Here is a 14,601-nt window from a genome sequence, read left to right as displayed (position 1 = left end):
ATAAAAGAAATGTTCTGGAAAATCCCAGGCTCAGAGCAAGGACCCCGGATGGGAATGTGTGGGGGGTCTCTAGCAGAGCTGGGCCTCACTCCATTGGCTATTGTGTTGAAAACAGGGAACAAAGCTCTTGGTAGACAGATGGAACCCTGAGGCTCAGGGAGGGGCAGCTACTGCCTAGGACCACACAGCAAGTTAGGGGAATAGTCAGAATTCAGATCTCCTCCTTGGACCCCAAATTAAAATTTAACATCCAGGCTGCTGTCCTGTGTTCCTGTCTTGGCTTCTGACCTTAGCAGTGAACAAAACAACCTACATACATCCTAGAAGAGAGAAACAGACAATAAGCAAACATAATAAATAAGTAAATCATCTTGTATGTTAGGTAAAAGAAGCGTTGGTGAGAGGCTGACATTTCCCTGAAGGAGATGAGACAGTTAAAGATGTGGCTAATTGGGAGGAAGATGTGCAAGGGAGTGGAAACAACTAGTGCAAAGGGTCTGAGGCAGGAATGTGCTGGAGACATTAGAGGAACAGCAAGGAGGCCAGTGGGTCAGGAGCAGAGGGAACAAGGGGGTGTGGGGGGATGAGGTCAGAGAGCTTGGTCCGGCAGAGTTCAGATCATGACATGGACCTGTCATTTTTACGTACATAATAGGGTTATCCTGGGGATTAAATAAGACACCCAGTGTGAGGAGCCTCAGGCAGGCACACAGCAGGTGCTCAGCAAATGCCCCCTCTGTTCTCTACTATCTTGGGTTCTCCAAGCTCTGCTCCCCACATTTAAAACGATCTTGGAACAATTCTGCCTCCTGGTGGCAGCTTTGATGTGACTCAGAGACCAGGTCTGATGCTTCTCAAGGCTGGAGACATCTGGTCCATTCCCCTGCCTCCAGGCAGAGGGCTGCAGAGTCCCAAGGAGGGACTTAAAATAACAGAAACTAAAATATTAAATATTAAAATATTATATTAAAATAAACAGAAATACAAGAAAAATATTTTCCACATTCCCACCCCCTGAATCAAATCAGTGTTGCCTTGTGTCACTGCTTGTTGGGTCTCCCTTCTAGTTTTGTTGTTATATAGACTGTGGACTCTTACACAGCTGTTCAAAAGCCTTAATATCATTCACAAATATTTTTCAGCAGCTATTCTATAAGAGGTGCTGGGGATACAGCAGTGAACCTAGAGAAAAATCCCAGCCCTCCTGGAGTTTACATTCTAGTGGGCTGCCAGGCAATAAACAAGATATCAAGTATGCCAAATAGTACCAAATGCTGTAGAGAAGAATAAAGCTGGGAAAGGAGTTGAGGGGTGGTTGTTATTTCCAAAGTCCACATAGAGAAAGAGGTGACATTTGAGTTAAACCTGAAGAAAATGAGGGACATGGGAGGTGGGCAACAATTCCCACACTTTGGGTAACACTGGGCTAAGCAGGATGTGGGGTGGCTTGCCAGCTCCCAGTCATGTTTTGAACAAAAAGCTTGGTGCCTTGGGTAAAGAGTCAACCTCCCTGAGTCCCAGGAATTGAGATGAGGGTCTTCAGTTCCCTTTGGCAGATGGAGGGCTCTCATTTGACTCTCTTCTGCAAGAAGGGGTGGCAGGACCTTTCTGGCCTTGGGGAGGATGCTCTAAGGTGAGGGAGGGACAGACTCTCTTGGGCGATACTCAGGATGGACAGCGAGTTCCTGGGAGCACCTGGGCGCTGGGGCCAGGAAGCAGGGACCAAAGAAGACCCATTCAGAGGGTTGACAGGGCAGGGAGGGGCTCAGGAAGTGCCTGCAGGGAACCAGCACACAACACGCACGAGGTGACCCTGCTCTTTCCCTCCCTGGCCAGGTCTGGTGGGCGGCGAATGGCCAAGGTGGTGCGCGACTTCCTGAAGGCCCAGCAGGTGCAGGCGCCCGTGGAGATCTACTCTGACTGGCTCTGGGTGGGCCACGTGGACGAGTTCCTGAGCTTCGTGCCCACCTCCGACCAAAAGGTACATCCCCTCTCCTCCTGCCTGAGCTACCTCTGCCCCTCCCTATCCTGATGGGTCAGGATAGGGCAAAGGCACCTGAAACTAGCTCACCACCTCGGTCCATAGAGAACTTGGAGTCAGGGTACCCTCTGGGCCAGGTGGTGTTAATCAGGGGGGGCTTCCTGGAGGAGGTAAGAGCCCAGGAGGGAACTCGTTCGCTCACTTCTCATACACTCATTCTCACACTTACTGAGTGTTTGTTCTGATCCAGACCTCTCAGTCAAGACCCAGGACTGACACTGGTAATAATTGGAAACATTTACTGAGCACCTGTGAGATGTATGTGTTTTAATGCGTTTAATCCTCTAGCAACCCCATGAGGTGGGTACTATTATCATTTCCCCCATTTTATAAATAAGGAAAACGAGGCTCAGAAGGGCAACTAACTAGTAGGGTAAAATTCAGACCAAGACGGTGGGCTCTGGACCAGCAATGTTAACCACTCAGCATCTTTCAGAGGCGATCAGGGAGGGTACAGCCCGCAGGGAGCAGGCAGCCTGGGAGGGGAGGCCTCCTAGTGACCAGTGGTTGAGTTCCCTGGTGTACAAAGTGGGGAAGGGCTTCCAGGAAAAGAGAAGGTTATGGACAAAGGCCTGCAGGTGTGAACCGGCTTGGAGGATTCGGGGAGGTGCAGACAGTCCTTTGTGGCTGGTGGGAGGGATTGAGGGGGGTTGCCATGTGCAGTCTGGCCTCTGAACTCAGGCCCCTCCTGAGTTTGGGGTTTCCTGCATGGGGGGAGAACCTGTCCACTGAGCTGCTCTCCCATCCTCTGTGCCAGGGCTTCCGGCTGCTCCTGGCCAGCCCCATCGCTTGCCTCAACCTGTTCCAAGAGAAGAAGGAGGAGGGCTACGGGGAGGCGGCCCAGTTTGACGGTGAGTGCCAGTGAGCCCATCACCCTGCCAGACCGTGCCCTCTCGTTGCCAGCCCTGGGCACCATTGATGCCTGACGTGGCTGTGCTCTGCTTACAGGCCATTTGTCTGCCAGCTCTCAGCTCAGAGTCCATCACTGATTTTCCCAACACCTTCATATGGGAGCAAAGGATGAGGGCTCTCCCTTTCTTGGGCCAGGGATGGAAGCCTGGGTGGCCTCCTCCATATACTGGGTTGTTCCTGGCCACACCCCAGGGGAAGAAAGGAACAGGAAGCCATGAGCCTTCCCACGTGCCTGTCCGTACATACACTTTCATGCTCTTGCCCAATCAGATCGTTCACCCCCTTCTCCTTATCCCTTTTCATGGAGGAGAAAACTGAGGCTCAGAGAGGGGAAGCGGCTTGCCCAGGGCTAAGAAGCAGGAAGCAGCAGGGCCAGGGGCTCAAGAGAGGGAGGGGTGAGAAGCCAGGAGGGTGGTCGGGGCCCCTCTGTGGACCTTCCTTGGGGAATCGACAGACCCTCCAAGGGCCTGGTTGGCCCCCTTGAGCACCTCCCCCTTCCCCACCGGGGATCGTAGTGTTCTCACCTGAGGAATGGCGCATTGGAAGGCATGTGGCATAGCCTTCAGCAAAGATAGACCTGGATTCAGATCCTGGTCTTGCCACTTGCCGGCTATGAGATCAAAGATGTGTTCTGAACCTCTCAGTGCCTCCATTTCCTCTTCTCTGAATGCAGGGTGGTAACTAACCTGACCTAGCATTGTTTTAGAGATCAATAATAAATATAACAGGAGGCCTAGAGCATAGGGGGTGTCAATAACGGTAGCTCTTCTGTTATTATCAGGCTCTGAGCTCAGGCGTCCCTTCCCAAGGAGTTTATAATCCATCACCAGGATTTACTTGCAGCCAGAGCTTGGTCCCATCAGGGTTTCCAGTCTCTGGCTTTCTCAGTCCTTGCTTCGGACCCTGGCGCTGAGGTGGGAGAAAAATCCTGGCCCGGATTTTCAAGCCCAGGCTTGAGGTGGCCCCAGGCAGTATTCCCTGAGCCGGCTGTGGTCTTCTTTCTCTTGCAGGGTTAAATTACCAGGTGAAGAGAAGCATTAATGAGATACTGGAAGACAGAATTCTCAGGAGTGACAACCTGTATGCACAGGTGAGGGGGGTGGAGGGTGAAGCAGCCCCAGGAACTGCCGGGGTGGGGTGAGGGGTTCAGCCCTGGGCCTCTGACTCTCCTGGGGGCTGCTGAGACCTGTGGGTTGGGTAGGGCCCCTGCTCTTGGGAAACCCACAGTCTGACGGAAGAGACACAGCCGTGCCGGTCCAGTGGGGGACATCTTGCCCCCATTCTGGGGAAATGATGGGTTTCAGCGGAAGTAGAATTGAGTTCCCCAAGAAGTCTGGGGAGATGGGAGAGATGTGGTGGGGAAATGGGGCCCTGTAGGGGCGAGGGCTGGGGTGCGTGAGAATCAGGGCAACCTGGTGAGGAGATGGGGTGGAAGGAGGTCCCAGGAAGGGACAGAGCTAATGCCTGCCACGTGCCTGGTGTAGGCCTGGCATGGAGTCCTACTCAGTAGATGGGAGGAGGCCCCATGCTTCTCCCCAGTGGTGCCCGACGCTTTTCTCCTAAACAGCTGAGCTGGGCAGAAGCATAAGCCCGGCTCTGGTTGGGACAGTGTGTGGTGACGGCAAGCACTTTTGCAACCAGAAGCTGCCTGGATCCAAACCCCAGGTCCACTACTTCCTAGCTCTGTGCCCTTGGGCAGGTCACTTGAGCCTCAGTTTCCCCATCTGCGGTAGCAATGGCACAAAGCTGTTATGAGGATCAAACAAGCTAAAGGGTGCACAGGGCCCGACATGTAGCAGGTGCTCAGAAACGTTGGATACTTCCTGGCTCCCTGGGTACCTGTGCCCCTCCTCCCACCCTCAGAGATGCATTGACTGGAACCGGGAGGTGCTGAAGCAGGAACTGGGCCTGACTGAGCAGGACATCGTGGACATCCCCCAGCTCTTTTACCTGAAGGACTCCCAAGCAGAAGCCTTCTTCCCCAACATGGTGAGAGCGTGGAGGGAGGACGGGTCATTTCCATCCTTGGTGCCTGGCGGGGTCCTGCTGGGCGGTCAGTTGGGGGTCCAGAGGAGAAACCGTCCCTATCCAGGGGCAGACTGGCAAGGAGGCTGGGACGGGCCCTGCGGACCTCGCCAGTGTTTGCTTTTTGGGGCAGATATAGAAAATCTCCATCGGTAGTTCCCAACCAGGGTGATTTCTCCTCCCCCCACCCCCGCCCCGGGTACTTTGATTGCCACACGAGGAGGGTGCTACTGGCATCTAGTGGGTGGAGGCCACGGATGCTGTTAAACATCCTACAGTGCACAGGGCAGCCCCACAACTAAGGCTTTTCCCCCCCTCAAAATGGAAAACGGAAGCGTGGTTTGGTTCCAATGTTTCAAGCTTTCGCTTCTGGGTCTCAGCTGCCTGTTCTGCTCCCCGGGCTGGCACCCCACTGTCTGCTCCCCAGAGGGATCCTGAGTTGGGCAGGGGTGGCAGGTGGCAGCTGCCACCCTGGCTGTCATTAACTCAGGCACCTGACAAGCAGATGAGCAGATGTGATCTCACCAATGCGGCCCCTGGGAGGGGTCTGAGCGATGCTATTGGCACAGCCCTGCCCATAGCGCCCAGTAACCCCTTGGGAAAGGATGTCGGGGCATTGGCAGCAGTGAGGGGTGGTTCCCTAGGATGGGAGACCCTCCCTCTTCAGCCTGGGGCCTTTACTCGAATCCCTGTCATTGGACCAGCCAGTGAATCCTGGGGTCCTGACTGGAGGCCAGTGTGTAGGGTCTGGCTTCCCCGCCAGGGTCGCATTCACTCCTGACCCCTCGCTGTGAGGCCCCTGCAGAGACCTCGCAGGCAGGGCTTCACAACCTTGGTTCTACCGATATTTGGGGCTAAAGAGTCTTTTGCTCTGGGGGTTGTCCTGTGTATCGTAGGATGGTTGCAAAATGCCCTGGAGGCAAGATCGCCCTGGTTGAGAACCACTGCTCTAGGGTAGTGCGGTCAGAACTTTCTCGGGTGATGGAAATGTTCTACATCTGTGCAATATGACATGGCTGCCGCCACATGTGGCTTCAAATGTGGCCAGTGTGACGGAGGAACGGAAGTTTTACTTTCATTTTAACGTCAGCAGCCACATGTGGTGGATGGCTACCGTATCAGACAGTGAAGCTCTAAGGGGTGACCTGCCTCTGGTTCTGACTGAGCGTGGGGGAAGGCCCATGACCGTGGTCAGCCCTGGGCTGTGGCCTTGCCCTCCCCTACTGGGAGCCCCTCCCCAGCACACAGCCCTCCGTGGGAATCTCCCAGCTTCAGACCAGGCCCAGCTAGAGGATCCCAGCATGTTCTCACTGGAGAGCCCTTAGGGAACACTCAGTTAACCCTCATTGGTCAGAAGGGGAAAGAGGCCCCGGAGGAGAGTGGTTGACTTGCCTGAGGTCTCCAGCGAGCAAATGGACCGACCTCCAGTCTCCTGAGTCCTCGTCTAGGAGGAGGCAAAGCCAGGCCGGCAATGGTCCTGAATAACGCTCTCTGTTCCTCTCCCTGCCCTTTGTCCCTCTGTGTGCCCCCACTCCCACCATGTTCTGGCCCATTAGTGGGCAACCAAGCAGGTCAGGGCCAAGGCCATGTGACTGACCCCCACAGGACCCTCCAGCTCCATGTTGGTCCCAGCCGTGGACGGCCCTGCGGGGCAGACTTGAGGGTGAGGGGCTGGGGCGTGGAGAGTGTAAGGGCAGCCCACCCAACACTGAGATGACCCAGTGAGTCAGAGTGTCCCCTCTGAACACCAAGGACAGCACCTCTGGCCATCCACTGGGCCAGAAGTTACCTCTAAGAAGCCTCCATACCCTGCACTGGGCAGACTTCCCTTCCCTGGTGTTAGGGCCCCCTACCAGGTCCCCCAGCCAGGGAAGCAGAAGTGTCATTGGAGATAAACCCAGGTGCCCCCAAGGACTCCCAGCCCCTTTCCCCAACTCCTTAGCACCCCAGGCAGCCACGGTGCTACACTCCGGCAGAGTAGAAAGAGCACGAGTTTTGGCGTGAGTCAGACCTGAGTCAAATTTCAGTCTCCCTGTTCTCTGGCTGTGTGGCCTTAATTATATTACTTAACTGGTCCAAGCTATGGCCTTGGAGGGAGGCTGTGAGGTTTACAGATGCGATATCTGGCACATAGAAGATGCTCAATAAACGGTAACAATTATCAGGGCTTCCAGGAACGGTTGAGCTTGGTGTGTACTGCACAAATAAATGCACCACACCTGTGACATTCACACCGTGGACCTTGTAGATGGATACATTTGCTGTACAAGTTTTCGGCAGATAACGGTAAAATCTTGTTCTAACAAAGTCATTATAATCTACTTTTCTGATAGGTGGAGGAAAGTGTTGGAGGAAGGGGTGACTTTTATTTATATGAAGTTACCATGTATGTTACTGGCAGCCCTGCCTGTTATTAATCCTCTCTTCCAACTACCGATCTATGTCTTTTCTTCTTCCATAGACCTTAGTTCTTGAGAGAGCGGCCCGGAGATGCTGGCAAAGATGGGACAGGGCCTGGGGATGGGTCCGCCAGAGCCAGAACCCAGAAGGGGCCGCAGGTGTAGAGCATCCCCAGCTAACCAGGTCTCTTTCTTGCCTTGTCTCTACTACAGGTGAACATGGTGGTCTTAGGCAAGTACCTGGGCATCCCCAAACCCTACGGGCCCATAATCAACGGCTGCTGCTGCCTGGAGGAGAAGGTGCGGTCCCTTTTGGAGCCTCTGGGCCTCTGCTGTACCTTCATCGATGACTACTTGTCCTACCACGAGCTGTGTGGCGAGATCCACTGTGGCACCAACGTGCGCCGGAAGCCGTTTCCCTTCAAGTGGTGGCACGTGGTGCCCTGAGCCTGCTCTCCACACGCCATTCTCTCTCCCCACCCGCCAGGATAAGGAACCTCCACCTGGCCTCCATCCTCTTGGGGGAGCCTTGGACGCTTTCCCCTGTGTGCCCGCAAGTGTGCCGGTCACCGTGGGTACCAGGATACAGGGATGGACACCACACATCCTCACCTCTGGCGTGGCCTACAGGGCCTGGGGCCTGGGATGAGAGCCCTGGGTCTAGGCCACCGGTGGCTCTTGTAAGACCAGGAAGGGGGATTTGGGCCCCCTTTTTCCTTTTCTGGCTATCTTCTCCTTCAGGGGGCCCCCAGGCTGTGATCTCCTAGCACTCCTCAGCCATATTTATGTAGGCGAATAAGGGCAGGAAAACTCAGCATCTGATGGCCTGTTTCTTTTTTTTTTTTAAACATCTTTATTAGAGTATAATTGCTTTACTGTTTTAAAAAGAAAAAGCAACAACCCCCCTTTAATACCTGACTCCCTCCTTAGAAGGGTGCCTGTTACCTGTTTGGAAAGCCTTTAATTACGCGTGCTGGCTGCTTCCGGCTCACAAACGCTGAGAGGCCAAAGTGAGGCCCGAGGAGGGCGCAGGGAGGAAGGCTGGGCAGGAGGCGAGGAGGCCAGGACGGCAGAGGAGCTGAGGCACGGGGATAAAACCTGGGACCTGGCCTCTGCGCCCTAGGCCTCCCAGGCTTTAAGTTTTGGACTCTGGATGTGATGGGGTCTGGCTGTTCCAGATGCAGCAAGGAGAGGGGGCCTAGATGTTAGAAGCGGGTGGGGGGTCATTAGGTTATCTTTGAGGGTGGGGTTTAATTTCCTTTAATAGTCTTTCATTATTCCCCTTCGTTCTGCCGGCAGTGGGAGGGAAGGCTCGCCCAGTCTCTCTCAGCAACTCAGAGACCCTGCATGTAGCTTGGGTTTCACCTGTGAGTAAAGCCCCGTGGCAGGCCTGTGTCCCCTCCCACAGAAGGCAAGGCAGAGCTGCCACGGGAATTTAATAGCCTGGGCCCAGGTGAGGTCACCGGGACGTGCACAGGCAAGCTGGCTTGGCCGGTGCAGGGCGAGAGGTGGCCCCTGCCCCAGACAAGCGTGGGCAGGAGGGAACCGGCCGGCCTTCCTCTCCCACAGCCTCTGGGCCTCTACCTTCTGGGTTTTCTCCCTGGCTCTCGGTGACATTTAGATTGAGCCATCTGCCCTTAAACTCTTCTAGCTGTGGAACACTCAGCCATCAGAGGCTACCACGGAGGCCCAGCATGGGAAACTGATGAAAACGGAACTGCTCTGGTTTAAGGCGGCGGGGGTGGTGTACGAGGATCCTCCCCTTCCCGGAGGTTCTGGGGAACCCCGTTTGCAAGCCCCTGGTCTAGCCTGTGCACTTTCTGCTCATAACCGTGATGCCCCTTAGACTGAGCCAAGAGGAGAAGGGATCTCTTCGGCGGCCAAGGATGTGCAGCTGGGGTTCCCCAGGGAAGGCGCTGCGGGTGGGAGGGGAGTGGCGTTGAGTGCGGGGAGCTCTGGAATTGCTGCTGGGCTGTTTGCGGGGGGTTGCTGATGTTCCCTCCGAGAATGTTCCAGGTGACTGGTCACCTCCTTTCAGATTAATAAAAATGTCAACATGCATTTCTTCAAGTGGCTGCCTCCTTAGCTTCTGTTCGTTGGGCCGTGGGGAGGAGGGGAGGGAAGCGGGGGGAGAGGTGCTCTCAGTTCCACCCACAATGCTACCAGCTCCCTGGCTCAACTTCCACTGGCCATGGGCAGCTCCTACCCAGCTGGGAGAGCCCCAGGGCCAGTGCCAGGCAGGCAGGCGGACGCAGCAGGATGTGTGGCACACGCCCATTGCCGTGAGGCTGCCTGCCCTGCTGAGATGGCTATGGGGGAGGGTGGGTCCTATCTCTTCATCCCTCTCCCTTCCCTGGTCTATCTCCTCCATCTCTCAGAGGGCAGGCAGGCTGGGCCCTATTGGCAGAGTGGGAGAGTCCCCAGCAGGACTGGTGCCCAGGGCCACAGGCCAATATAATTCCCTTGAATTCCTGCCTCTAAAGCTACTAAGCTACCGCCTCAGTGGTCTGATTTCAGGGACCCGAACTTATCACCCCTCTCATCCTACACACTTGGTGCTGCCTCAGATGGCTCCCCTGACACTCACTCACTCACTCATTCACTTTATTTTAGATTTGTTGTGGACTAAGAGGCAAAAAGTTGCTGCCCATCAGTCATGGACACTTTAGTCTGAATGAACCACCAATCTCTTTCTAAAAGCTGGCATGTAGTAACTGGGGAGAAGTGAAAGCATGAGTCTACTTCCAAAGGGAGATCCAGGGCTCTGAGCTGGAGGCTATCCTGTCGCCATCACAGTGGGCCAGTGCCCAGAGAAATGCCCCTGCTTCTGTATCTGTTCCCCCACTGTGCCCACAAACAGGCTATGGAGCCTGCCTGAGGCTTCCTCCTGAACTCTGACCCTTACCCAGAGCTGAGTCAGCCCCCGAGCCGTTTTACAGCCAAAAAAGTGAAGCTGTCCCTGGACCCAGCAGCCCAGCAGCTCTCCTTGAGAAGAACACCCTTACCAGAACCTGGGATATAGGGGTGCCAGTCTTAGAGTCTTGCTGAGATCCTTGAATTGGTGTGAATGCCCTAGCCGAGGACTCTGGGGGAGCAGATACTGGTCCTCACCCTGCCTCAGATTGTCAGCATCACCGGGGAGGAGGGAGGAAACCTCTATTCAGCACCTTCTGAGCCTTGCTGGACAGGGTGTGTCCCACCATTATCTCTGCCAGGGCTGGTGAGTAGCCACATTTTCCATGGATGTGGACGCCAAGGCTGCAAGAGAGGGGACATAGCCCCCAAGGCCACACAGCCAGTGCCTGGTGGCGCCTGGGTCCAAACCTGAGACTCCTCTCCCCAGAGCCCTCGCTCTTTCTGTTTCAGGGGGCCGAATGCCCCTCTGGGCTCAGTTTCCCCACCTAACGAGTGAGCCTTCCTACTCTGACATTCTAAGCTCCTGGCCAGAGAGGGTTTCCACCCTTATCACTAACTCCTTCCAGAGGCTTTAGGCATCTAACAATAATAACAATAACAACAACAACCATAATAAAAGAATACTGAGCTCCACACTAGAGCTCTACCCACGTTTTCCCCTTTAACCCTCATAACAACCATTTTTCAGATGCCAAAAGTGAGGCACAGAGCAATTAAGTGACTTGCCCCTGGTCACCCAGTCAGGATGTAATTGAGGCAGGGCTGAAATCCAGTCCTGCCTGCAAAATCCATGCTCTTAAGAAAAAAGTTGGTGTTCCTCAAAGTGCCTCAAAATGCTATAGGGGTGCTTGTAAAAAAAAAAAAAAAAGACTCCAGACACCAGACTGCTTATCAAATTGGAGGCCAGGCCTGGGAATCTGCATTTTCATCAGTTCCTCCATCAGGATAGAGAAACTCCCCACTAAAGCAATGATCTCTGAAAATGCAGAAAAAGGGGTGAAGAGGCTGAGTGTGGAAAGCAAGGAAGGTCCCCTGATCCATACCCTGCACCTCTGCACGCCCCCAGGGTCCTGGTGCCTTGGCGAGGTACTTACTTGCTCCCCTTAAAGTCAGAAATTAACTCTCTCTGCGCCTGGGTGGGAGCAACAGGTTCATATGCAAATATTGGGTTCCTTCCGGCCAATCCTGAGCTCTTGGCTCTGGGAAGGGGCTGGGCTTCCAGGACTGGAGCCAATGAATTAGCATCTTGGGCTGGAAGGGAAAGGCCAAGGGCTTTTATTTATTTATTTATTAACGTTTTTATTGGAGTATAATTGCTTTACAATGGTGTGTTAGTTTCCGCTTTATAACACAGGCTTTTAAACCACATGCCAGGGGTTTTGTGGCCCAAGCCCAGCCCAAGGCTAGCATGTCTCTGCAGAGGATCGTGCGAGTGTCCCTGGAGCATCCCACAAGTGCCGTGTGTGTGGCTGGCGTGGAGACCCTCGTGGACGTTTATGGGTAAGAGCCAGAAGCCTGGGGGTTTGCAGGCCCCCCGTGCTGACCTCTTGGGCTCTCCCTGCGAGCTGTGTGGGGCTTCCTCAAGGCTCAGGCCTGACTTGGCTGCCCTCTCCTGAGCGTTGGCCTTGGCATAGCTGTCAATCATGGAAGCTGGGGTCCTCGTCTTTCTCAGCCAGGCTTCTTTTTTTTTTTTTTTTTTTTTTTTTTAACATCTTTATTGGAGTAAAATTGCTTTACAACGGTGTGTTAGTTTCTGCTTTAACAAAGTGAATCAGCTATACATATACATATATCCCCATATCCCCTCCCTCTTGCGTCTCCCTCCCACCCTCCCTATCCCACCCCTCTAGGTGGTCACAGAGCACCGAGCTAGTCTCCCTGTGCTATGCGGCTGCTTCCCACTAGCTATCTGTTTTACATTTGGTAGTGTATATATGCCAATTCTTAATTAGCATTAGCTGATTATCCAGGTAAATGAACTTTGCTCTCTTTCATTCTCTGTTTCTGGCAGGTTTACAGATCAAAGACAAGTAGGTTAAAGCAACATTTACAAGTTAAACATTTTTGTCACCTCAATCACTCATTTCACAAGTAATAAAAGTTACTACCATTTATTGGTTAACCATGTGTCAGTCTCTGAGTGAGGACTCGACCCACATTAGCACACATTTAATCTTCACAGCAAGTCTGTGAGTTAGACATAATCCTGGTTTTATAGATGTGAAAACTGAGATTTATAGAGGCTGAGATCATATAGCTAATTAGTCAGCCAGGCTTCTTAAAGAACCCCCGCTAGCGGGTGTTAAGTGTGGGAGACTGAATGGGGGTAGAGAGGCTTCTACTCACTAGATGCTGGTAGCACACCCCGACTTATGACAACCAAAAACATCTCCGGACGTTGCCAAGTGTGTCCTGGAGGGAACATCACACCCTGCTGAGAACCAGTGTCTCAGACTAAGACTTTAAAAATTGGAGTGAACTTAGAAGCAGAGATGGGGTTGGTCCCAGGGCATTAGATGACAGGGGGTGAGGAGCTGGTCATGGGAGGGAATCAAGTCTGGAGCAAGCCCTCCAAGCTAGGAGGAGCAGCTAAAGCCCAGTTGAGGGTGGGTGGGCAGTGAGGAGTGGGAAGGGGATTCAGCTGATCCTGAAGCAGGTGGCAGCCACAGAGGGGTGATGAGGGAGGAGGTGCACCTGTGCCGGCTGGCACCGCCACCTCCTCCAGGGCTGTGTGCCCACGGCTGCCTCATGCCCTGGCTTCCTCACGCCCATGGGGCAGACGTGTCTCTAGTTTGACCTGCCCCAGGAAGCCCGGGGGCTGGTTCCTTCCCTGCAGACCTTCCTAGAGGATGGAGGAAGGATTTGGGCCATGAGAGGCAAAGGCAGCAGTATCTTGGGGTGTTGTGGATAGATGGGCCACTTTGGGGTTTGCAAAGGAGCTGTGGGTGGGACAGTCACAGGGCGGGGGGTGGAGCGTCTGGCACCCTCATACGGGGAACCCTCGGGCCTCCAATAACCAGACCACATTGGGGATGGGGGAGAGCTCCTAGTTTGTTCTTTCACACATTCATCAAGTATTTCAAGTATTTTGGGGGGGTCTATGGCGTGCCAGGCATGGGGACACAATGGTGAGCAAGCAGGCGTGGTCCCTGCCCTCTGAGAACCCTGTCCTGCAGTTCTAGCAGAGGCTGGACCGCCTTGCAGGGGTGCTGTGGAAAGGATTCCTGTCTTGCAAGGGGAACGGGACTGGACTAATTCTAAAGTCCCTTCCGGCTCGGAGATACAGTGATTTAGGAATCCTTGGTGCTCAGACTGTGGGCCAACAAGAGAGAGGGCACTGGGCGTGGTGGCTCAGTCCTGGCTCTGCGATCTAGCAGCTGTCTGACCTTGGGAAAGTCACTTAGTCTCTCAAGTCGCTCTTTCTTCGTCTATAGAATGAAGGTCATCATAGTATCAGCAATGATACTTAGAGGCTGCTCCATGCCAGTCACTGCCCTAAAGGCTTAACATATGTTAACTGATGCGCACAGCCGTTCTGTGAGATGGGTACTGTCTTCATCCCCATTGCAGAGATGAGGAAACTGAGGCACAGAGAGGCTAAGTCACTTGCCCCATGTCACACAACCAGTGAGGAGAGGCAGAGCCAGGATGCAGCCCGAGCACTTTGGCCTTCACTTCAAAGGGCTATTGGGACGATTGAATGAGATTGTGCGTGTAGTGCACGTAGGCGATGGCTGGCAGGTGAACATTCGATTATGGTAACTGCTACCATTATAACCACCATCATCATCATTTTAAGTATCCTTCCTGGCTCTCTAGACAGCCTCAAGCGTCCCCAAACCTGCCATCCGCAAGATGGCTGGGGAACAAACTCTGAGCCGTACTGGGAGAAGGAGGAAATAAGAAAAGAGAAATTAACACAGGCTGAGCAGTCAGGGCAGGCTTCCTGGAGAAAGGGCACCAACCAGAGCCTTGCAGGATGAGCAAGACCATTGGGGCTCTCTGATCACTAGTGGATTAAACCCTGTCTTCCTTCCTTCCACTGAGTTGGAGATGGCCCAGACTTGGTGAGGGGGTTTTGATTTCCTGAATACGGATTCTTTTTTTTTTTTTTTTTTTTTTTTTTTTGCGGTACGCGGGCCTCTCACTGCTGTGGCCTCTCCCGTTGCGGAGCACAGGCTCCGGACGTGCAGGCTCAGCGGCCATGGCTCTCGGGCCCAGCCGCTCCGCGGCATGTGGGATCTTCCCGGACCGGGGCACGAACCTGTGTCCCCTGCATCGGCAGGCGGACTCTCAACCACTGCGCCA

General features: G+C 54.0%; 2 protein-coding genes across 2 annotated transcripts in view; both read left to right on the top strand.

Moving 5' to 3' along the window:
* The window catches only part of PADI1 (peptidyl arginine deiminase 1), a 33,662-nt gene extending 24,225 nt beyond the window's left edge, over positions 1-9,437 (top strand). The window contains exons 12-16 of the mRNA XM_060142797.1: positions 1,837-1,981; positions 2,799-2,892; positions 3,964-4,043; positions 4,817-4,942; positions 7,591-9,437. Coding sequence (XP_059998780.1) covers positions 1,837-1,981; positions 2,799-2,892; positions 3,964-4,043; positions 4,817-4,942; positions 7,591-7,824 — 679 coding nt within the window. The 3' untranslated portion in view covers positions 7,825-9,437. The remainder of the gene's footprint in view (positions 1-1,836; positions 1,982-2,798; positions 2,893-3,963; positions 4,044-4,816; positions 4,943-7,590) is intronic.
* Positions 9,438-11,701: 2,264 nt separating this feature from the next.
* PADI3 (peptidyl arginine deiminase 3) overlaps positions 11,702-14,601 on the top strand; it is a 29,405-nt gene continuing 26,505 nt past the window's right edge. Inside the window, 1 exon segment of the mRNA XM_060142795.1 lies at positions 11,702-11,793. Within this exon segment, the coding sequence (XP_059998778.1) occupies positions 11,702-11,793 (92 nt within the window).

The sequence above is a fragment of the Lagenorhynchus albirostris genome, chromosome 2, assembly GCF_949774975.1.
Source record: "Lagenorhynchus albirostris chromosome 2, mLagAlb1.1, whole genome shotgun sequence".
Taxonomy (NCBI): domain Eukaryota; kingdom Metazoa; phylum Chordata; class Mammalia; order Artiodactyla; family Delphinidae; genus Lagenorhynchus; species Lagenorhynchus albirostris.
This window is presented reverse-complemented; position numbering and strand designations above follow the sequence as displayed.